This window comes from Pinus tabuliformis, chromosome 9 (genome assembly GCF_031772625.1).
Source record: "Pinus tabuliformis cultivar Carrire ecotype Pingquan chromosome 9, CPIR1, whole genome shotgun sequence".
Taxonomy (NCBI): domain Eukaryota; kingdom Viridiplantae; phylum Streptophyta; class Pinopsida; order Pinales; family Pinaceae; genus Pinus; species Pinus tabuliformis.
The window spans coordinates 1,312,375,072-1,312,400,208 of NC_142307.1; the positions used below are offsets into that span (position 1 = coordinate 1,312,375,072).

General features: G+C 40.3%; 1 protein-coding gene across 1 annotated transcript in view; it reads right to left on the reverse strand.

The window, feature by feature from the left end:
- LOC149153361 (uncharacterized) overlaps positions 1-25,137 on the reverse strand; it is a 305,256-nt gene that overhangs the window by 195,424 nt on the left and 84,695 nt on the right. The window contains exon 3 of the mRNA XM_089439507.1: positions 21,050-21,149. Within this exon, the coding sequence (XP_089295633.1) occupies positions 21,050-21,149 (100 nt within the window). The remainder of the gene's footprint in view (positions 1-21,049; positions 21,150-25,137) is intronic.

Here is a 25,137-nt window from a genome sequence, read left to right on the forward strand (position 1 = left end):
CCTTTTTTGGGGATGTGGGGAAACGTCCCCGAAGTGCAAGGAAGCATGGGGACGCATTTCCTAGGTGGGGGGACGCGTCCCCATGTTACACTGTAAAATCCCTAATCCACATGGTCCAAGCTGAGAGGAAACTACTATGTGGTTATCACTATCACCTAAGAAACCTATCCTCTCACTTTAGGTTGGCTCTTCTCCAACTCAAGGGAGGGTATCCCTAGGTATTGGGAACACTAAAACTAGAACAATGACGTTCAAGTCCCAAGTTGGTAGCTCAAGTGGTTGGCAGCACAGTTTGTTCTCTCATCCACCCAGGTTCAATTCCAAGGGATTTGTTTGGCCTATTGTGATAAGGCTCAAAGAGTAGGCGCACCCACCCACGTGACGTCTAAGCTCTTGCTTGAGGGTTGTTGCATATACTCTTGGTGTTATAGTGGCAGCCGACAGATTTGATCATGGGCCTCGTCTAGATTACTCCAACGTGTTTTCTCTTATCAATTCACCATTGTTAAAAAGAAAACCAATGAAGCTCAATGGGGACGTGAAGAGATAGCCCTAGGAAAACAATGGTTTTTTAAGGATAATGGAAGTAAAGTGATGGAAGGATCAAGAGATTAGTCTCAATCCAACAAAGTGTGAATGGAGTGAAGAGAGCAAGCTCAATAAATCGTTAAAACCACAAGGGCTACATATGCATGCCACATGAAGAGCTTAACATAGCTGAAAATGGAAGTAAAGAAATACTAGGAGGGCCTTGAAAGTGCCACATCAAAACTATGCCATTAGGGTATTGCCCCCATAATGAAGTATTAGTCTAGCACCCACTTAAGAAGTGTTAGATACAAGATAATACCACCAAAAATAAGCCAACAAAGGGTTCAAAAGGGAGAAACTCCTTACATGAAATCGTTCCAATGGGGTAGAAGTGTTGATTTGTGGTAGCATCGGATGTGCTCTAGCCACGAAATTTGGTGGAGAGGTTGGGGCACATGAGATCTCCAATACCCAGAAAGGGTTTGGGCAGATTCTAAACAGTTTAGGAGATATTAAAATAATTAATATTTTTAATGGAGTCCCTAAGTCTAAACTTAGGGAAATTAAAATATTAATGTGGATTAATATAAAACTGTGTTAGAATGGTCCAAAAGACATGGATCAAGCCAGATCTAATCTTAGCCGTCGATTAGGGACTTAATCTCAGCCGTTGATATGTCAACGAGAAAAGTATAAGAGGAGGCTTGAGGGTCACTTGGAGAACACACCAGATGATCAGTCATTCTATTCTCTAGAGTGGGGTTTGCTAAGAGAGATAGAATCAGTGATCGGAGTTGCAGATGAGGGTAGTGAGTACAGAGAGAGAGAGGTAGAGATAGTGCCGCGAGATCAGCGCAGGAGCCAAAGAGAGTGACACAGTAGTAGCCAGGGCTCACGCAGGGCACGCAGAGGCAGCTAGGAGTTATGTAGTGCTTCAGAGAGGCCAACGTTGCTGACGCAGGGCCTCCTGAGGCTAACGCAGGCCCATTCAGGGTGACGCAGGGCCAGCGCTGGGCAGAGAGAGGCTGATGCAGTCCAGAAAGGCAGACATTGGGGTGTCTCGGGCAGATTGGAGCTAAGGAGCTTCCGGAGGGTTTATCCGGGGTTTCAGCCGGGACATTTGCCTCAGACTAAGAGGTACTACTGCCAAGGGCATGCTCTATTGGGTAAGCCAGATTTGGCACCCAAATTGTACTAAAAAATTGCTTAATAAGAAAACCCTCAGATATTTGCACCGGTTTTCCCGCATTGGGTTTTTCCGGGGACATTGGTCCAAAAATAATGGTGTCATTTTGTGTGCTTATTTCGGTTTCCTTCAGTTGATGATCTGTAATATGTTGAGCATGCACTAGTGTTTATTTTTAGTATTTACATTGTAAATAACTTGTTAAGTAACGGAACAAGTAGGTAGGAATAAATCAGTAAAGTGCATGGAGGGTTTCTAACTGGTAGACATAGAAACTTCAACAAGAAGTAGACTTCTCTTGGCCCCACAAAGCAAGTTCTAGAAACTATACAATCATAAGCAACAATTGGAAGCATTAAAACAATAAGCCACACGTTAATAGGAGAAAACACTTACACTTCACATTTGCTCCAAAAAATATATATCCATTCAACTCCAAGGAGGGGAACTCCAAAAATCTAAAACCAAGACTACAAATGGAGAGAGCTACTTTTTAAATAGAGTCTAGCTCCATCTCCTTTTACAATAAAATAATAATTGTTTTCCTAATCCACTAAGCTCTCCAAGAACAATGATAAAATAAATTTGGAGTCCTCTAGATCCATGTTTTTCTCCAAAGGAAACAATACAATAAAAATATCTCATGACCAACTCATGAGACAAGTAAAACAATGATAAAATAATGACATGGTCATGCTATGTATATCCTCACATGGTGGATGTCTCCAAATATAGCCTTAAAACGTGCAAAGCTTTGCTCTATGTTCAAGTCATCCTCCATCATGCGCATACATTAATCTCACTCTTCCCAAATAACCAAAATGCTCAACCAACAAAGGTGGGGCATTCCTCAAAAGGTTGGTCAAAATGGGTCAAGAATTTTAATGTGAGAGATTTGTAACCATCATAACTCACTCAAATTTTGTTACGATTTCTTTCATGACCACAACTTCAAAGTTCTATGTCCACTCCACTTTGCATCTAATGGCATTCATCTGGCAGAAATTTGGGCACTCTATTAAAAGATAACGACTCCTAAAGTTAGGATGTCCTCAAAATATGCAAGAAACCCTAGATCTAGGGTTTGGAACATACTAGATCTCCTCTAATGTGAAGTGTCATCGTCAATCTCATGGAAAAGAGTGCAACAATCAAGTAAACCTTCCAACAATGGATATGTGTCTCTTTAAGGTATGGAAGAGTGTTTGAAGTGGCCTCATAAGGTGGAGTACTCAACAAGCTAGAAAACCCCTCAAACTCAAGGTTAATCCATCATGGGATAATGTGCAATGTGTTATAACCAAGCCACGTATCACCATCAACCCAAATTAACCAATTCATCAAAAAGGGGTATGACCTCACCAAAAGGTGCATGACACAATGATAAGTATGTATATGCCTCCACATATGAGCCCAAGAAGGGAAATTTGCCACACAAGACCATAATTCACATCATTAGTAACTATTCCTGAAGCTAGGATGTCCTCAAAATACGCAATGAGACCCTGGCATGGAAAAGAGTGCAACAATCAAGTAAACCTTCCAACAATGGATATGTGTCTCTTTAAGGTATGGATGAGTGTGCAATGTGGCCTCATAAGGTGGAGTACTCAACAATAAGGCATAGAAAGCCCCCCCAAACTCAAGGTTGATCCATCATGGGATAATGTGCAACGTGTTATAACCAAACCATGTATCACCAGCAATCCAAATTATCCACATGATCAACTAATTCATCAAAAAGGTGTACAACCTCACCAAAAGATGCATACAAGATGATAAGTATGTATATGCCTCCACATATGAACCAAAGGAAGGGAAATATTCCACACAAGACCATGATTCACCTCATGAGTCATAAGTAACCCATCCATGTGTAAAACATCCAAAATAGCTAGGGTGTTGAAGTAAATGGGGTTCTAACCATGCTAAAACCTCGTTCATCAAAGTAATAAGCCATTTTAAAGAAGAGGGGGTATAAGCCAAGCACTGTCCATACCATCTTAAATCCAACCAAATCAAGATGTCAATGCAATGTCAACTTAGCCCAATAGTGCTAGGGTGTGCGATGAAGAGAGTCATCAAACAATCTGAAGTGATCAATATATACACCATAATAACTAGGAATGTGTTATATCGCCAATATTAGACCATCTCACCAAAGATCAACAATTTAATCATCAACACCATCAAGTAAAAGCACACCCCTCTAATCAAGCACATGTATCCTTGAATGTGTGTACCCCTAAGCCATCCAAAGCTCCATCAACCTGTAAACCTGCTTTCGTAAATAAAATCAGAAATGTCAAGAAAATATTCACTCATATAAGCCTCATGCAAAGTAAGGGGCAACATAATGAATCAAGGTAACTTTGGAGCCCTATTTTTGCACTATAAAAATATTGTAGGCATTATGTATATGAACTCTATGAATAATATGACTAAGCCTTTGTCCACAACCTATTGATGATGTTTGTAAAGCATCAACGATAGTGAGAATGTATTCTCAAATACCATCATATGTCAACAAAACAGGGCACCATCCAATGGGCCTTCCCTATATAAAATGTGTTGAATAAAGTTGTCATTGATGGCATCATAGTTGAATTGTTGAAACAAACCCTAGATATTGTGCAAACCCTAGGAGACCTAAACCCTAACTACTTGACTAGACCCTAGGTGCATGTGTATATTAATGAAATTCTAGATGCACTTGCCATAACGAAGTGCTAGCAATGATGTCATTATGATATCATGTTTGCATTGTTGAAGCTAGCCATGTCAGTCATTAATGATGGCAAGCCAATAACTTGCCCTTATATGCATTGCCCAAGATTTGTTGGAGATGCCCTAAGAAAGAAGTTACCTTGTTGAAGATGCCCATGAAGACATATTGAAAAGGCACCCTAGCCTTGTTGAATGATGCTCATAATTCCCATGTGATGAAGCCCTAATCTAGTAACCCTAGATGTATGAATATGTCAAAGAAACCCTAGTCCTTGTATGCAATCCTAATGCATGAAGATCACGTGCACTGCATGTCAAAAGAGTGAAAAAATTATAATCCACTTGATGTTCTAACTTCATTAATGAAATTCTTTAATAGGGTCGTTATGGAAAAATATGCATATGATGAAAGAAAAATTAAATTTCCATCATTAGAGGTCATATCTTGAAGGGAATACCATATCATCTTATAGAGGAGATCATAAGCTTTCCAATGAGTACTTACTTGCCTCCTAATTCCTTGCCGTTGAAGAGAAATCAATTTTTGAAATTAGCATATGTTAAAAATTGTCAAACTGTCCAAGCCGACTTGAGTAGGCTTGTAACCCTTGGCAAAGAGACATTTCCCTTCAGAATATGGAAAAACCACAATAAATATAAAACTAAATTCGTCCATTCAAGCTCATATTTTTCAATGGAGACAAGACAAGAGGTAGAGAAGTAGCTGCAGCCTAGAAAAGCAAGGAAGACAAGTTTGTAGAATTATTCTTGGGTTAAATAGTCTCCCACAGGTTCGAGCTAGGAGCAGAGAAGTTGTCATAGTTACCGTGGTTGAAGTTGTCGTAGTTGCGATGTTCGCAGCTGTCGTGGTTGAAACTGTCATAGTTGTCATGGTTGAAGATACCGTGGTCGAAGTTGTCGTAGTTGTCATGGTCGAAGATGTCGCAGCTGCCATAGTTGACGTGGTTGAAGCTACCGTGGTCAAAGTTGTTGTAGTTGTCGTGGTCGAAGCTGCCATAGTTGTCGTGGTCGAAGCAGACGTAGTTGTCATTGTTGAATTTGCCGTGGTCGAATTTGTCACAGTTGTCATGGTCGAAGCAAATGTAGTTGTCGTTGTTGAAGTTGCCGTGGTCGAATTTGTCACAATTGTCGTGGTCGAAGTGTTGATTTATTGGGATTGGACAAATAGAGCTTGTTGAAGTCTTCTCTTGAGAACAGAATAGGGCAGAGTTGGAGAAATTTGTGAAGCAGCATATTGAAGATTGGTGTAGATCATTGAAGACCATGATGCATTGAAGAAATCATGAGGTGACCTTGAAGAAGCTTTGTTTGGGTAACATGAAGAGTCGTGGAGACACCTTCTGAGGAGACAAAGTTGTCATTGATGAGCTAAGTGTTTTGGAGATCAAGGGCATTGTTGAAGGTGAAGATTATTGTCAGGGCTGATTGAAGAACAAATTGGGAGTCGTGTAGTATAACTAAATACACCTTGACGAAGTAAAGTAAGGGTTGGAGCCCAAGAGGTTGGAGCCTTAAAAAGACAAGGTTGGTGCCTTGGAGGATAGGGTTGGAGCCCTAGAGGATCAGAGTCCTCAAGAAACCAGGTCGGAGCCTGAACCAGATATAGGGTTGGAGCCCTTGAGGTTGGTGCCTCAAAATTGACAAGGTTGGAGCCTTGGAAGTCCAAGTCGATGCTTGGCAAATACATGTTGGAGCCTAGGAGATTGAAGATCGGTGTCTTCATCTAGGGTTGGAGCCCTACATATATTGTACTTGATTTATTGTAAAGAAGAAATTAATAAAAGCATTTATTCTTATTGTTTATTTTGTGTTCTAAATATAAGTGATCTAACTGGTAAAAGTAACAATTGAAAAGAAATACTGATTCACCCCCCCCTCTCAGTATTTCCAACAATTGGTATCAGAGCCAGTACCTTCACTCAAAGCCTAACAGCTTGAAGGTTGATCCTTAGAACACAAATGGCAAAGCCAAGAAAGCCTCCAATCCCCCTAAAGATTTCTCTTCCTCCATTGTGAAAACTGAAGACAATCAAATTGGGAAGGTTCCATTGTTCAATGGAAATTTTGATGTATGGAAGGTAAGAATGAGAAATTTCTTAATGGCTCAAGGCATTGAAGTATTGTAATCAGTCATTACTAATAAGATGATGAACGGAGAATCCAAGGAGTACAATGCAAAAGCGATGAAGGCAATCTTGAATGGGCTACCAGATTCTATAAAGGCCAATTTGGAAAAATGTTCATCAACAAAGGGTATATGGGACAAACTTCATGACCTTCACTCAAAAGGAGCATTGACCATGACCACTAGTCAAGAAGATGATGGAAAGCAAGAAGGAAATCCATGTAGGAATTTACAGGGTAAGTTCCTCAGATAGAATACCAAAGGACACCGCTCACAAACAGATCACAGATCAATACACCAGTATTTTTGACGTGGTTAAAACCCTCAAAGAGGGAAACAGTCCACGGCCTGAGCCAACACGGCCACTTCAGGCAATATATTAATAAAAATAATGAAAATTTACATAAGCTTCTCTCATGAACGGGTTAACCTACAAATGACCCTCCATGCTCTTTAAATAGAGATCATGGACCAATCGGGTATTAAGCCACGGATCAAGTGTCGGTAATACCGAGGAGAGAATGAACCGTCGAATCACTACATATCGTGACCGTCGGATTGTAAGTTACAAAAGTACATAGTAAAGAAACACACTTTACCTAACTCTACACTAGACCAAGTTATACTTAACTATTTCCTATGTGTCGGAATATCCTAACATCCCCCCTTAAGAACAACTTGGGATAGGATTGAAGGATTTACAAATATGACACAATAGGAGAAGGAAGGAGGCACTAGAGCCTATCCCCCCTTAGTGACAACTTCCTGAACTCCAACCATAAATCGAAGTTTAGTAAACTTTGCCTCTGTGAGAGCCTTTGTAAAGATGTCTACAACTTGATCATCTGTTGAACAATATTGCACTTCAAGAACATGGTCATGAATGAGCTTTCTGATGAAGTGCATGTGCAGTTCAATGTGTTTGTTGCGCTGATGTTGGACTGGATCTTTGCATAGTTGAATGGCACTTTGATTATCACACCAAAGTGTAGTCGGATGTTGCTGCTGAAAGCCAAACTCTGACAGGATCTGACGAAGCCACAAGGCTTTCTTACTAGCTTCTACGGCACCACGATACTCTGCTTCTGCTGAAGAAAGAGAAATGGCACCTTGTTTCTTGCAAGCCCATGTAATAGGTCCTAAACCAAGAGTGAACACATAACCTGCAGTAGACTTCCGATCATCAGGGTCACCAGCCCAATCGGAATCAATGAAACCAACCAACAGAGGAGCTGCTTCGGCACTATAATGAATCCCAAACTGAACTGTACCTCGAACATAACAAAGTATTCTTTTAGCTGCTTTCCAATGACTTTCATGTGGGTTTTGAAATGAATCCCAAACTGAACTGTACCTCGAACATAACGAAGTATTCTTTTAGCTGCTTTCCAATGACTTTCATGTGGGTTTTGCATAAACCGAGCAACAAGGCCAACAGCAAAGGAAAGGTCAGGACGAGTATGGGTTAGATACAAAAGTTTTCCTACAAGTTGACGGTATAACGTAGCATCAACTTTAGGAGAAGTACAAGTGACTGAAAGTTTGACTCCAGACTAAAAGGGAGAAGGGGCTGGCTTACAGTCTTCCATGTGAAAATGGCGTAGATTATCACAGGCATACTTGGACTGGGAAAGGGAAATACCTTCCTTGGATTGCAAGACTTGAAGACCAAGAAAATAATGTAAGTGTCCTAAGTCTGTCATTTCAAACTTCCTTTTAAGGTAGACTTCACATGGTTTATAAGGTTGGGATCACTACCAGTCAGGATAAGATCATCAACATAAAGAACAAGAATGATAAGAGACTTGTCCACTTTCTTGGTGTAGACAGTATTGTCAGAATGACACCTAGAAAAGCCATTCTCTAAAAGAAAGTTATCCATTTTGGCATACCAAGCTTGAGGAGCTTGCTTGAGACCATAAAGGGATTTCTTAAGCCGACATACAAGGCTGGAGTCTGTTTGTATAAAGCCAATAGGTTGTTCCATATAGATTTCTTCATGCAAGTCCCCATGCAAGAAGGCAGATTTAACATCCATCTGATGGACTTCCCATTTGAAAGAGGCAGCAAGGGAAAGAACAAGGCGGATAGAGTTCATTTTGGCAACAGGGGAGAAGGTTTCAGTGTAGTCAATGCCTTCAACTTGTGAAAAACCCTTAGCAACAAGACGAGCTTTATGTTTATCAACTTTCCCATCTGGTCCATACTTGGTTCTGTAAACCCATTTGCATCTAACAAGTTTTCGTCCATTTGGTAGAGGAACAAGATCCCATGTATCATTTGCCAATAATGAATGATATTCTTCATTCATAGCTGCTTCCCAATCTGGATGGCCTGAAGCTTCTGCAAAGGTGTCAGGATCATAATTCATTGAAGCTTGAGCCAGTAAAGAAGAGGCTCTATCAAACTGAGAACGTGTACGTCGCTGATTAGTAGGATCACCGGCAAGATCACCTGCTGCATCCCGAGTAGCACGGACCCATTTTGGAAACTGAGGAGCTGAAGGAGGACCCTGAGAAGGTGGGGGAGGATTTTCATCCTCGCTTATCTGAAGAAGAGATATTTTCAAAAGTAGAAGAGATAGGGAGAGGTGGCACATCCGCCGAACTAGGCTCGTAGGCCGATATATTTTCAGCAAACTTTACATCTCTTCTAATGATAACATTTTTGGACTTAACTGGAGTAAGTCTATATCCTTTGACATCTTCAGAATATCCAACAAAAATACATTTTTCACTCTTAGGTTCTAAAGCTTTATGTTTCTCATTTGGAATATGGGCCCATGCTTCACTTCCAAAAACACGAAAGTGACTTACATCTGGTTTAATTGAGCTCCATGCTTCTTTTGGAGTGATATTCTTTAAAACCTTAGTAGGAGTCTGATTTATTATGTACTTTGCATAGTTAATTGCTTCTGCCCAAAAATTAAGACCAAGTCCTTTAGATTGAAGCATACAATTAGCCATTTCCTTTAAGGTGCGATTCTTCCTTTCAGCTACACCATTTTGTTGTGGAGTATATGGAACAGTATGTTGCATTTGAATTCCATTCTCAGTGCAAAAGTTGATGAATTTATCCTGACTGGTAGTGATCCCAACCTTATAAACCATGTGAAGTCTAGCCTTAAAAGGAAGTTTGAAATGACAAACTTAGGACACTTACATTATTTTCTTGGTCTTCAAGTCTTGCAATCCAAGGAAGGTATTTCCACATATCACAGATCAATACACCAGTATTTTTGACGTGGTTAAAACCCTCAAAGAGGGCAACAGTCCACGGCCTGAGCCAACGCGGCCACTTCAGGCAATATATTAATAAAAAGAATGAAAATTTACATAAGCTTCTCTCATGAATGGGTTAACCTACAAATGACCCTCCATGCTCTTTAAATAGAGATCATGGACCAGTCGGGTGTTAAGCCACGGATCAAGTGTCGGTAATACCGAGGAGAGAATGAACCGTCGGATCACTACATATCGTGACCGTCGGATTGTAAGTTACAAAAGTACATAGTAAAGAAACACACTTTACCTAACTCTACACTAGACCAAGTTATACTTAACTATTTCCTATGTGTCGGAATATCCTAACAATCCAAAACCCATCAAGGAAGCTGAAAATAAGAATGATGACATCAAGGCCAAAGAAGACCTAGAAGAAAAAGAAAGCAAAGAAGACTTTGAAGAAGATCTCCTGACTAAACTTATAGCTGCCATGGAAGAGATTAACAGTTTGAAAAAGGAAAATGAGGAACTTAAGAAGAAAGCACAAGATGGTGACCAAGACAATACAAGACAAGGAAGGAAGTTGACCTTTTCAAGCTTCAAGTACAAGAAAGAGATGAGGAGCTCACCAAACTTAAGGAGGAATTTCATCAAAACAAAAGAAAGCATCATGAAGAAGTCATATCCATGACAAATCAATTGGATAAGGAAAAGAAAAGGGAAGAAACTTTTTCAAACCACCTTGAACAATGAATCAAGAGCTTGAACAAACTTGAAGCAAAGATTGGTCAATACAAGGAAGAGGTCTCCTCCCTTAGATCTCAACTAGAAGAAGCAAGGAAACAAGTACAAGGAGCTAAGAAGGTGATGGAAGCTTTGGCATTCATAGAAGGACAAGTTGATGAAGCAGAAAAGGAGAGAAACACCACGATATGCAAACTCGAAGAAAAGGATGATGACATCACCAAGTTAAGATTAGAAATCACTTCTCTTAAGGCCCAATCACGTGAAGCAACCAAGATGAAGGAAGAAATGGAGATCACTCTATCAAAGAAGGATGAAGAATGCAAGAAAATGAAGGAAGAAATTGTCTTTCTTAAAAAGGAAGTTGGCTTGCTGAATAAGAACTTGAAAAGTTCTCAAACTGTAGATGACATCCTAAGTCATCAAAGGCCTCCCCTTGATAAATTAGGTCTTGGCTATGCAGGTGAATCCTCAAGCAAGAATGATGCAAACCCTAATGCTTCAAACAACAAGGATGTGAGGAAGCCTGGAAGAAATGTTGATGCTCCCAGTTCCAGCAAGGGCAAGGAGAAGAGTCAAGACAACAATGGAAGAAATCCTACTCCAAGGAGACTTGCAGATGGTGTCAAGAATACAAAAGGCAATGAATATCATCAAAGAATCCCAAGGCAAAATGACTTCAAAGGTACATCAAGGAAATCTTCATCTCCTAGGTACCAAAGTATATTTCTTGGTTATTGCTATTCTTGTACAAACTTTGGGCACATGGCAAAAGATTGTAGGGCATATCACAAAGACAAATATAATGGTCCCCATCAGTCTCCCAGAAGCAAGTTTGCAAGAGGAAATTATGCTTCCTCATTTATGTACAAAATTGAATGCTACAAATGTCATAATATTGGTCATATGGCTCGTGATTGTAACTTGACTTGGGTTCCTAACCAAGCTAAAAACATGAATACCAAGCAAGAGAAGAAGGTCACACAAGTTTGGAAAAGAAAGAAAATTGGATCAGAAAGCCTCTTGAACAATGTTGCACAAAGAGGGGACGAAGCGAGGACGTTTTTTGGAAGTGGGACACGGAAGCATCATTTTCCAAAAATCTAGAAAGAGAAGCGTCTGCTATATATATATATATATATATATATATATATATATATATATATATATATATATATATTTATATTTATATTTATATTTATATTTTTTGCATTTATACTCAAAACAAACATCCCAAATACCAAATTAGTTGTAGAAGACATGAAAACATGCATATTTTTGCATAAATCAAGATAGATATGGCATCCATGATTCCATTGTAGTTACTAGTATGTACATCAACCATCTATATTCTAGCGATTACAAACATACATCAAATTTTTAAGCATATTATAAAACATAAAACATTTAAGCATATTATAAAACATAAAACATAGAGCATATTATGATTTATCTAGCAAGTGAGCAACTGTCAACATTTGTCATGTCCAAAATTCAAATAATAATGTTTACAAAATATGTCACTTGGTCACCGCCAAGACAAAAAAGGTTCAAAATTCAAATTCACAAGCCTACAAGTCTAATGAGTAATCTATGACAAAAGTAGTAAATTGTGAATATATCTACTAATCTCTCCTCCTTCCACCATGAAGAGAACGTGGCGGCGGGCCTCCACATGGTGGTAATGAAGAAGATGGTGCCTGTGGAAGTTGTGGCAGTGGCACTGTAACTGATGAAGAAGAACCCCCTGCTGTTGGTGTTGAACCATGGAACCTAGGAACCAAGGGACCAGATGGGGGTGGGGGTGGCATATCAACACGATCATCATCATCCTGGAATCGCTCAAAAAATTCATGCAAAAAAAAACACTAGTTAACAAAAAAATTAAAAACATGAATTAGAGAAATGCTTTATAAGGAAAATTCATACCACAATGGACATACCTGGATAAGAGCATCCTCTAATTGCTCTAATCGCAACACTCCATCCTCCAAATTGGGCTCCTCTGGATTCTTGTCCCAAATCAACAGGTCTTTATTAGACTTTGCATCTTCGCAGTAATGGGACAAGAATTGCAAGTTGTAATGAACATAAACCAAGCTCTCTACCCGGTCTAAACTCAAACCTGTTCCTTTTAACACTGCGGATGAAAGAATAAGAGCTCCAACACCTCTCTGCAGAAGAAGTGTTTACTTCTTTAGCTCTTGTAGATGAAGTCCTCCAAGCTCTTGCTCCAAACTCCTCCTTCTCCTAGCTCCTCCTCCTTCACTCCTCCAAGCTCTCCTCTCTTCTCCTCTCTTCTCCTCTCCTTTCCTCTCTTCTCTTCTCCTCTCCTCTCTTCTCTTCTCCAACTCTCATAAACTCAAAGTGAGCAAATGAGGAATGAATGGGGGCTTTATTCCCTTCATTCCTCACCCTAACCTCACCCTAACCCAAGGTGGACCCACCCCCTTTATGCCAAGTCAGCTAAAATTAAAAAAAAAAAAAATCGCATTTCTTCCCTTCGCGCGGCGCTTTTCCGGAATCGTACGGAACCGTACGGGAAGCGTACGCTTCGCCCTCCGAAGCGCCACGCTTCGTACAGCCGAAGCGCCGTACGAAGCGCGCTTCGGAGGAAAGCTTCGAAAATTTCCAGGAAGCGTCCAAAATAGGCAGAATCGTGCTTCCAAATTTTGGAGTCGCGCTTCCGGGGACGCTTCTTGTACGAATCCATACGGAACGCACTTTGGGCCTTAGAACCGGGGGGGGACGCTTCCTGCAACATTGCTCTTGAACAGTCAAGACATCAACTCATGTTGTTGATCTAATGAGTACATCTTTGGCAGATATGATATTCCAAGTCTTGATGATAAAATTCTGCCAAAAAGGATACTAATAGGGGGAGCTTGTGATTCTTGACTATTCCTACAAAAGCTATCCGTGAAGAGCCCTATGAAACCCTTGATGAGTCACACATGGATAATCATCTCTTGTGAGTAATTCCATTGAAGAAAATCATGATATTGTGTCTTCACTACACATCCATTGTTGAAGATGTCTTCCACTTGATCACAAGGCAACAATCTTTCTTGTCTTGAGCAAAAAGAAGAGCTAAAGGAGTTTATGCAGGCAGGGGGAGTTGGTTGATCACATGAAGAAATGAAAACATCATCTACCTCATCCATTTCCATGAAAGCATGCAAAGGCTTAGGGGGAGCAAGTCCATTAAAGAAAGGCATAATGACAAAGGGAGTTGCAAAGAGAAACATAACAAGAAGGAGCACCATGATAGGGGGAGCAACATATCTATCATGGAGTACTATCATTGATGAAGAAAATATGATGGAGAAACATGTCAAGAAGCAACTTGATAGGGGGAGTACTTGGGCACCCCATTTGCCATTGATGTCAAAGGGGGAGAGAATGCTGAAAGGGGGAGAGTATTGCCATCAATGACAAAGGGGAAGATTGTTGAATAAAGTTGTCATTGATGGCATCATAGTTGAATTGTTGAAACAAACCCTAGATATTGTGAAAACCCTAGGAGACCTAAACCCTAACTACTTGACTAGACCCTAGGTGCATGTGTATATTAATGAAATTCTAGATGCACTTGCCATAACGAAGCGCTAGCAATGATGTCATTATGATATCATGTTTGCATTGTTGAAGCTAGCCATGTCGGTCATTAATGATGGAAAGCCAATAACTTGCCCTTATATGCATTGCCCAAGCTTTGTTGGAGATGCCCTAAGAAAGAAGTTACCTTGTTGAAGATGCCCATGAAGACATATTGAAAAGGCACCCTAGCCTTGTTGAATGATGCTCATAATTCCCATGTGATGAAGCCCTAATCTAGTAACCCTAGATGTATGAATATGTCAAAGAAAGCCTAGTCCTTGTATGAAATCCTAACGCATGATGATCACATGCACTAGCATGTCAAAATAGTGAAAAAATTATAATCCACTCGATGCTCTAATTTCATAAAAGAAATTCTTTAATAGGGTTGTTATGAAAAAATATGCATATGATGAAAGAAAAATAAATTTCCATCATTAGAGGTCATATCTTGAAGGAAATACTATATCAGCTTATAGAGGAGGTCATAGGCTTTCCAATGAGTACTCGCCTCCTAATTCCTTATCGTTGAAGAGAAATCAATTTTTGAAATTAGCATATCTCAAAAATTGTCAAATTGATCAAGCCGACTTGAGTAGGCTCATAACCCTTGGCAAAGAGACGTGTCCCTTCAAAATATGGAAAAACCACTATAAATATAAACCTAAATTCATCCATTCAAGCTTAGATTTTTCAGGGGAGACAAGACAAGAGGTAGAGAAGCAGTCGCAACCTAGAAAAGAAAGGAAGACAAGTTTGTGGAATTATTCTTGGGTTAAATAGTCTCCCACAAGTTCGAACTAGGAGTGGAGAAGTTGTCGTAGTTGTCATGGTCGAAGATGTCGTAGTTGTCGTGGTCAAAACTGCCGTAGTTGTTGTGGTAGAAGCTATCGTAGAGTCATGGTTGAAGTTGTTGTAGTTGCCATGGTCGTAGCTTCCATAGTTGAAGCTGTCGTAGTTTTCGTGGTCGAAGCTATCGTGGTCGAAGTTGTCATAGTTGTCGTGATCGAAGTTGTCGTAGCTATCGTAGTTGTCGTTGTTGAAGCTACCGTGGTCAAAGTTGCATAGTTGTCGTGGTCGAAGCTGCCGTAGTTGTAGTGGTCGAAGTTGCCTTAGTTGTTGTGGTCAAAGTTTCCATAGTTGCCCTTGTTGAAGTTGTCGTGGTCGAAGTTGTCATAGTTGTCGTGGTCGAAATGTTGATTTATTGGGATTGGACAAATAGAGCTTGTTGAAGTCTTCTCTTGAGAACAAAATAGGGTAGAGTTGGAGAACTTTGTGATGCAGCATATTGAATATTTGTGGAGATCATTGAAAACCATGATGCATTGAAGCCATCATGAGGTGACCTTTGTGAAAATTCTTGAATCTAACACATCAAAAACCCCTACTGCAATTACAGGTTTACAATCTCCTACTTGTTCTTTGCACTAACAAGTTATTTAATTTCATAAACATCGATGTGAAGACTATTGCAGCCTACACAAATATACAGATCATGCACTGAAATAAACTGAGATAATAACACAAGGGACATCGTTATTTTTGGACAATCATCCCCGGAAAAACCCAATTCAGGAAAATCGGTGCAGCATATAGATGGTTTGTATTATTAAGCAGATTAGTGAATACAACTAGGGTGCCAGAAATGGCTCACCTAATAGAGAATATCCTTGGCAGTAGTACCTCTATCCGGAGACAGATATTCTGGCAAATTTAGCAAACGGATGATCAAACCCCGCAGTGACTCCAACTGTTCCCTACGCTGGACAACGATGGCTACTCCAAGCATTGGATTGGAACTGCGTCACTCTAAGAGCTGTGTCGCCCCGACAGTGAGCCTCCCTTGCTCAGGAATTTGATACTATTGATCTACTCCTTATCTGCCCCACTGAATCTCCCCAACGTTGCCTCTAAGGGCCTGTGTCAGCCTCTACAGCTTCTGTGTCACCTGCGTCAGCCCTCTGCGTCCTCTACGTCAGCTTCTACAACCTCTGCGTCAGCCCTTTTGGGTCTTGCGCTATCTCTCCTGGCACTGCTCTACCTCTCTGTTATGTATTCTTCAGCCTCAAACTGAAGTTCCCTTGCCGAACTACCCTTCACTGCAACTTAGATCACTAGCTCGATTTCCTCAGCAAACCACGCCCTAGAAAATCGAACTCTATGATCTCTTGGTGTCTCCAACTAACCGTCAAGCCTCGTCTTTTACTTTTCCTGTTGATGAATCAACAGCCAAGATTAAGTCCCTAATCAACGGCTAAGATTAGAACTAGCTTGATCATTGTCACTTAGAACCTTCTCACCCATATTTTTATAAAACACATTAATATTTTTTTTCCTAAGTTTAGACTTAGGAACCCATTAAAAATATTAATTATTTTAATAACTCCTCATTCGGGTGGCATTTCTCTAAACGATTTCTGGGTTCTAGATATCTCATGTGTTCTAGCCCCTCCACAAAATTTCGGAGCTAGAGCACATTCGATGCTACCCAAAATCAACGCTCCCTCTTAGCGAGGAATGTGCTCTAGTAACACTTCTCAACAGAAGTACTACACTGATCCACTGCATCTGTCCTCTATGTTGCTGATGCTTGGCCTGCTATCCTTCATCCACTGCACCACTACATCTCGTATTGCTGCCCATGATACTGCCACTGCCACTGCTACATCTGTACTACAACTCCCTCTCAAAATGTTGCATCATGATGCCCATAGCACTGCCACTGCTAACTGCTACACTGCAACTCAATTGCTGAGAAGTAAACAACTGAAAAGTCACCCAAAAAAAAACTGACATCTTGGTTAGTCTAGATGCCTGGTGATGCTGAAGCTACCTCTACTGCTAATTTGTGTTGACCCCATGATGCTACTGCGTTGTTGTTGTATCTGCTTTGTGCCTCCCGCACTGCTGCAACACTCCACTGCGCTACTTTAGACTTTGGCACTATAGCTCTACCACTGTTGCTCCATCATCCCTCGTACCAACTGACTCCCGTCATTTTGCTACTGTCATTAAGGGCTCTCGTAGTCGTATGTGATCCAAGAGTTTGGGCACCTCAAGGATCTTTCCCTTCATGTAGTCCCCATGACTACAACTGCATGTGGCCCAACCTCTTCTCTAGAGGCGCATGAGAATTCATGGCACAATCGTCATCATCCTGGACATCCTTCTCTGCCTTTGCTGGAGCAGTCTTTGAGTCGGAAGCCTCTCCCTTGCCTTTCTTCCTGGGGCACTGAGAGGCATAATGTCTCAGTTCCCCACAGTTGAAGCACTTGACCTTGGAGATGTTCTTCTTCTTCCTCTTTTGTAGTCTGCATTGCTTTAGACTCTTGCACTCTAGCTCTGCCACTGTTGCTCCATCATCCCTCGCACGAACTGACTCCCGTCATTCTGCTACTGTCACTAAGGCCTCTCGTAGCCATATATGATCCAAGAGTTTGGGCACCTCAAGGATCTTGCCCTTCATGTAGTCCTCACGACTACAACTCCATGTCGCCCCACCTCTAGCACAATCACCATCATCCTGGACATCCTTCTCTGCCTTTGCTGGAGCAGCCTTTGAGTCAGAAGCCTCTCCCATGCCTTTCTTCCTGGGGCACTGAGAGGCATAATGTCCCAGTTCCCCACAGTTGAAGCACTTGACCTTGGAGATGTCCTTCTTCTTCCTCCTTTGTAGTCCTACTGATGCGAGATCTGCATCCTCCTCCTCCTTTTGATTCAGACTCCCTTGCCGCTACTCCCCGCCTTGGTCAACCTCCTGAGCTCTTCTTGTCGAAAAGTTTCCCACATCTCCTCCCAACTGGGGACAGTTGCTCTGCCCAAGATGCCTTGGACAAATGTCTCCCAGTCCTCGGTGACTACAATCAGGGTAGTCCTGACCATGAACTTTGGATCCAGTGTAGACCCCACGGAAGTAAGTTGGTCGCGAATCCATTGCAACCTGAGAAGGAAGGGATCTATCTCCTCTCCTTTCTGCATCAGGGTCTCCCACATCTCCCTTGTTGTTGTCTTCTCAGCAATACGTGGTATTACATGGTCCTTGACCCCATCTAGGATCATGCATTTCACCTTCGCCTAGGCCTCCTCATACTTCTCGGCTGCATTAGTGTCAATCGGGACAGCTACTACTTTCAAGGCATAGTCCTTGATGTGATGTTTATCTAGGATTACCAAGTTCCTAGCCTTCCAAATGACAAAATTGGAAGCTCCATCTAATCTGTCATGATCCCTCAATCCGTTCACTGCCATCTCTGCTTCTCTTCACTAGACTCCCTCTGAGTCCTGATTTCCCTCTCGGAAATCCACTGGCCAACTATCAAATCACTCCTCTCCAATCCTCCTTTGCTGTTGCAACCCGGATCTTGGCTAGAAATCTGTCAAGGCAGTGATTCCCTCTACCTTGGTTCAGTCTCCTTAGACATTATTCTGCACCAACAGAAATAGAGTCCCACCAGCTCCTCAAATCAAAATTTGCACAGCTCCCTTATCCCCGGCAACTCGAAGAATCTAAGCCCTTTAGGGTCTGCAAAATCACTGTGTGGGCTGGATCAGCTCCTCCCGGCCAACTACGTCAATCCTTCCTAGCTTAGAAAGATGGCATGGCTCTGCGTGATCCTAATCTTCCCTCCTCTGTCTCTGCGCTGGCCCTGACGGCTGACGCAACTACTGCGTGGGCTCCTCCCAGCTACTGTGTCTCCCTCTCCCAACTTAGAACGTTGACGTGGGCACTACGTGAGCCTCTGTGTCACCTCTTCTGCACTGCGTCACTCCTTCTGCCTCTCTGGCTCTAGAACATCGTTGTCTCTCGAGACAGCTGCTTCTCTGCTGCAAATTCTCAGATTTCTCAGCTGGTGTATGATCTGCAATCGCTCTGATACCATGTGAAAATTCCTGAATCTAACACATCAGAAACTCTTGCAGTTACTCGTTTACAATCTCCTACTTGTTCTTTGCATTAACAAGTTATTTAATTTCATAAACATCAATGTAAACACTATTGCAGCCTACACAAATACACAGATCATGAACTTAAATAAATTGAGATAATAACACAAGGGACACCGTTATTTTTGGACAGTCGTCCCCGAAAAAACCCAATTCGGGAAAACCGGTGCAACATATAGAGGGTTGTATTATTAAGCAAATTCGTGAATACAACTAGGGTGCCAGAAATGGCTCACCCAATAGAGAATATTCTAGGCAGTAGTACCTCTATCCGAAGAAAGATATTCCGACAAATTCAACAAACAGATGATCAAACCTCACAGTGACTCATCTGTTCCCTACGCTGGACAGCGATGGCTGCTCCAGGCACTGCGCTGGAACTACGTCATTCCTCTAGGAGCTGCGTCACCCTGAAAGTGAGCCTCCCTTGCTCAGAAATTTTATACTATTGATCTGCCCCTTCTCCACCCCACAGAATCTCCCCAACGCAGCCTCTAAGGGCTTGCGTCAGCCTCTACGGCGTTTGCGTCACCTGCGTCAGCCCTCTGCATCAGCTTCTACGACCTCTGTGTCAGCCCTTCTAGGGCCTGCGTTGTCTCTCTAGGTGTTGCTCTACCTCTCTGCTATGTATTCTTCGGCCTCAGACTGAAGTTCCCTTGTCGAACTGCCCCTCACTATAACTTAGATCACTAGCTCGATTTCCTCAGCAAACCTCGCCCCAGAAAATCGAACTCTATGATCTCTTGGTATGTCTCCAACTGACCCTCAAGCCTCCTCTTATACTTTTTCTGTTGATGAATGAACAGCCGAGAATAAGTCCCTAATCAATAGCTAAGATTAGAATTGGCTTGATCCTCGTCACTTAGAACCTTCTCACCCATATTTTATTAATACACGTTAATATTTTTATTTTCCTAAGTTTAAACATAGGAATCCATCAAAAATATTAATTAATTTAACAACTCCTCATCCGGGTGGAATTTCTCTAAACGGTTTCTGGGTTCTGGAGATCTCATGAGTTCTAGCCCCTCCACAAAATTTCGGAGCTAGAGCACATCCGATGCTACCCAAAATCAACAACCTTGAGAAAGTTTTGTTTAGGTAACATGAAGAGTTGTGGAGACACCTTCTGAGGAGACAAAGTTGTCATTGATGAGCTAAGTGCTTTGGAGATCAAGGGCATTGTTGAAGGTGAAGATTATTGTCAGGGTTGGTTGAAGAAGACATTGGGAGCTGTGAAGTATAACCAAATACATCTTGACAAAGTAAAGTAAGGGTTGGAGCCCAAGAGGTTGGAGCCTCGAAAAGACAAGGTTGGTGCCTTGGAGGATAGGGTTGGAGCCCTAGAGGATCGGAGTCCTCAAGAAACCAGGTCAGAGCCTGAACCAAATATAGGGTTGGAGCCCTTGAGGTTGGTGCCTCAAAATTGACAAGGTTGGAGCCTTGGAAGTCCAAGTCGGTGCTTGGCAAATACAAGTTGGAGCCTAGGAGATTGAAGATCGGTGTCTTCATCTAGGGTTGGAGCCCTACATATATTGTACTTGATTTATTGTAAAAAAGAAATTAATAAAAGCATTTATTCTTATTGTTCATTTTGTGTTCTAAATATAAGTGATCTAACTGGTAAAAGTAACAATTGAAATGAAATACTGATTCAACCCCCCTTTCAGTGTTTCCAACAAAATGTGCTCCAACCTTCGGTCCTTCACCTATTTTAGTTAGGACTAGACAACAAACTTATCCTGCAGCCATGGCCACTGCTTCTCCAAATTAACCAGATATTTTATACCCAACTGAACAAAATTACCAAGAAAGAAAACCAACATACATTTGTAAGTTTGCAACCTGCTCACACACCGCATTAAATTGTTAATTCTTTCAAATCAAAACCCAAATTTGCACTAACAAAGAGAATTGTAATGTTAAAGCAATATTTTGAAAACATACCCAGACTACAACCAACTGCAGCACCAACCATTCCTCCTCCCACAATGGCAATATCATATTCTTTTGTATCTTGAGATGTATCTGTATGTTTTTCATCTCCCTAGAGCAGTTCAAATCACAAAATTCAGGAATCCATCATCACAAAATTTCCAAATGAAAATAGATTCAAATAGAGGTAGCCAGCAATATTGCTTCATTTCCAAAGAAGAAACATTTGATATTTATAAAAAGAGAAATAATACAAGTAACAAAACATTTGCAGACAAACTTTCCTATTTATCTTGAGCAAACTCTTTTTGAATCCTAGAACTTGTGTCTTATTTTGTGAATACAGTTAGAGAAGCTCATATGAACAAATCATAAGCAGAAAGTGCATTATCACACACTCTCATGTGATCCTAGTCTCATGTACTTAATCACAAAGTACTAAATACATCAGTTCTAGGCTAAAAAGGTCTTAACAGTAAACAGCCTGTATTTCATGGAAACAGATCCAGATCCAGATCTCTAGATACAGAGAGAATGATTTTCTTGTAAAGACTGGATCAGAATCAAGGGATATAGCATATATAAAAATATAAATAAATCAATATATATAGTAAGAAAATCATAAACCTGAAACATAGAAAATTTAGATCTCCAAATATATTTCACTCCAAATCATTCTAATAAATTCAAATATTCAGACTGCTGTAAAAAGCTCAGATTTGTGTATTTTAAGATGGAGTGTTTTGTAAAGTTATGGATTTAGGGCCCCATACTTTTCTAATTTTATTTTCTATTTTCATTTCTTATTATTTGTGTTTTTCCAGGGGATCTGTCCACTTGATTCCAACAAGCTGGAAAAAGACTTTGAGTGGATCCTCTAGTGCTTCCAAACCAAAAACCTATCCCAAGCAGACCCAGATCTTGGATCTTCCATAGTTCGATCCAGTAACATAATAAGCAGCAATATGGAGATGTAGAAGCTCCCACACATCAATCCAGTCATATATGTGAGTTTTAATTGGCAAAAAGCTAGTCAGGGAAGAGATTATGTTGCAATGAGGTGCAATATACAGTGCACCACCATAATACAATGCTCTGACCATAGCAAAATAAATTATTATTTCACTCAAGGCCTAGAGTATAAATAACATCTTTCAAGAGATCAATAGAACCTACCATGTTTATCTGGATTCTGGACATCCATACATAGCAAGACGTTTCAACCAAAACAGAGCCATAACCAAGTTAAGAAGAGACCAAAAAATGGCAATTCATATTGCCCACAGCAATATCTGAGATCCCAATGTACCTTGTTGGGGCTTACATAAGTTTCAAAAACCTTAAACATCTTTCATTTCTTAGCTGATATAAATTTAAATCAGCATTATACCATTCTCTCTTGGAAAATGCATCTTACAATTCATTGCTGACCAATAAATACACAAGCATACGACATTTGGGCCAAGCTATGATTATACAAACTAGCTCTTCCTACATAGGAAGAGGTATACAGGAATATCCACCTCGAGCCCTTGTACCATTCTCTCTTTTGGAAAATGTATCTTGCATTTCACTGCTGAATGATAAATACGTAACCTTTACATACACAGGAAAGGTGCACCAGAATATCCACCTTAGGCCCCAATCTCAAAAGAGACGACATCCTCTCTAAAAGTTGATTCTGGCTAATGGAATAAATAGTTCCTGTTTATTATGAGACTGACACAGTAATTCTGCAAATATAAATTAAAATATTGAATAATGTGTGATGGATGAATGATGTTTATAATAATCCTCCCGATGGTGTATAAATATGCATTGACTGGTCACGAGGTCAAGGGGAGTGTGACCCTTCATGTTTCATTAACCTAACTATTATTATTATTATTGTTGTTATATTTTCAACCCCTTGAAGCAAGTGTTTTACAAACACACCCATAATTCTGCAAATACATAATACAATATTGAATAAATAATAATTTATGAATGATGTTTACAATGAGCCTCGTGACAGTGTAAAAATATATATCGACTGTTCGAGGTGAAGGGACATGTGACCCTTGATGTTTCATTAGCCTAACCATTATATTTATTAGTATTATTAGTATTACCGTTGTTATTATCATTATTATGTTTGTTAAACTGCCACCCCCTTAAAAGATGCTTTCTCCACAACGTTGAAAATACTGAGGGGGTGAATCAGTATTTCTTAGCAATTAGTAACTTATTAATCTTTTCAGAGCATTAATTAATCTTTGGCATCAATTCAAAACATAAATAAGTAGTAGACAGTACACACAAGAATTTTTAGGTGAATAACCCCCTCCGGGACAAAAACTATCGAACATTTCTCTAATAATTCATGAGTGCATTAATGTTTCAGCTCCAACTGAAAAGGGGAAGCCCCAACTCCCTAGTACTCTAGAAAAGCATTCAATTTTCCAGCTCCAACTGGAAGGACACTCCAACACCCTAGTTTTATCAGCAAATGCTGAAAGGATGCTCCAACACCCTAGCAAGCTCCAACTTACCCTAGCACCACCCTACCACCCTGAAGTGTTTTCAGGCTCCAACCTGAAGGTGACTTCAACCACTTGCCTAGCACCACCCAACCACCCTGAGAATGATAAAAGTTGACAACTATTGTGGGCTCCCGTACCAGGGACAATGGCCCACTTACAATAAATAGACTTCTTCAATTATGTGGGCTCCCATACCAGCAACAATGACCCACTTAGAATTTTAATGATGACAGCCCTTACAGATATACAATTTCAAAAACCCTTATTCCAGAAGCCCGACTGCTGCTTGCTGCAAGATGACCAGACTGCTGCAATCTGATTAATGACACAAGCCCTTACAGCAAACCAGTGAAACCCTTATCCAAACTGATCAAATATGAACCTCTCACTGCTGCTATGTAAGTTATTGAACCATACTTTGTCAGAAGATGCCAATTGAGACTACTATGAAGATCCTTTACTTCAAGGATGAAACTCTTCCTTACACAAGACCACTGCTGTCAACCCCTTACTGCTACTACAGAGAATAGAACATTGCTATGACACTGGAGGCACTGCTGAAGTAAAATGATGTATAGCCCAACTGCTTACTACTGAAAGTATGAAACTGTAACCACAAATTTCTCTGCTTTTGTTTGTAAATGATTCATATTTAGAAATATTCAAGCAATGTAAGACATATCTCTGTCTGTTTGTCAAGTCACCTTGAAGACCATAAATGTAGTAAATCAGACTTGAATCAAAGCTGTAGTATAACCGTGACTACTTTAGAACTAAGTTGCACTGAAACGGATACGGGGCTTGAAACGGATATGACAAGTTTTCAAAATATCAGGATACAATACGGCAAGGAAATGGCATATATATATATATATATATATATATATTACCATTCATCTTTTAGAATCTAGAATCTATATCTAAAAATGCATAGTCATCGTCATGAATTCAACATAAACAAATCATCATCATCAATTCAGCATAAACATTGTCATCATCATTAGTGATTATTATAACATTCAACATATTATCATCATCATCATTAATAATGTAATCAGAAATGCTACAGTCGTTGTGCTTTCGGATCCAACTCCTTCAAAGAACGTGTCATGCATGGCAGATGATATCTATCTTCCTTGCATGACAACTAAAAGGCCCATGGGATCATTGGGATATTCCATCAAGACCTATTTGAACATTTCAATCTTCTCAATGTCAGCTTGGTCTCATGACTATATGCAGGCACAAGATTGGCTAGAGAAGATTTGTTATATTGGAGGGATTTATGAAATCAAGAGCAAAATCAATGACAATTAACAAAACCTTAACCAAAATGAAAATTAATTGCTCAAATAAATCTCTTTACGAAGACATTCATCAAACCCTTTTATTTGCATTTTTGAACATCTATCTTTTTCTTAGTAAGAATCCTTGATAAATATATGGAGTGTCGTTGTTTCTAAAGATTTAGAAAAGACTTTATGAGACTCTGTTTATAGTGAGTTTATTTGCAAATCTGATTTCTTCATTTTTATTATTTATTTATGGCTATACAAATTTTCAAGCTTTTTAACATTT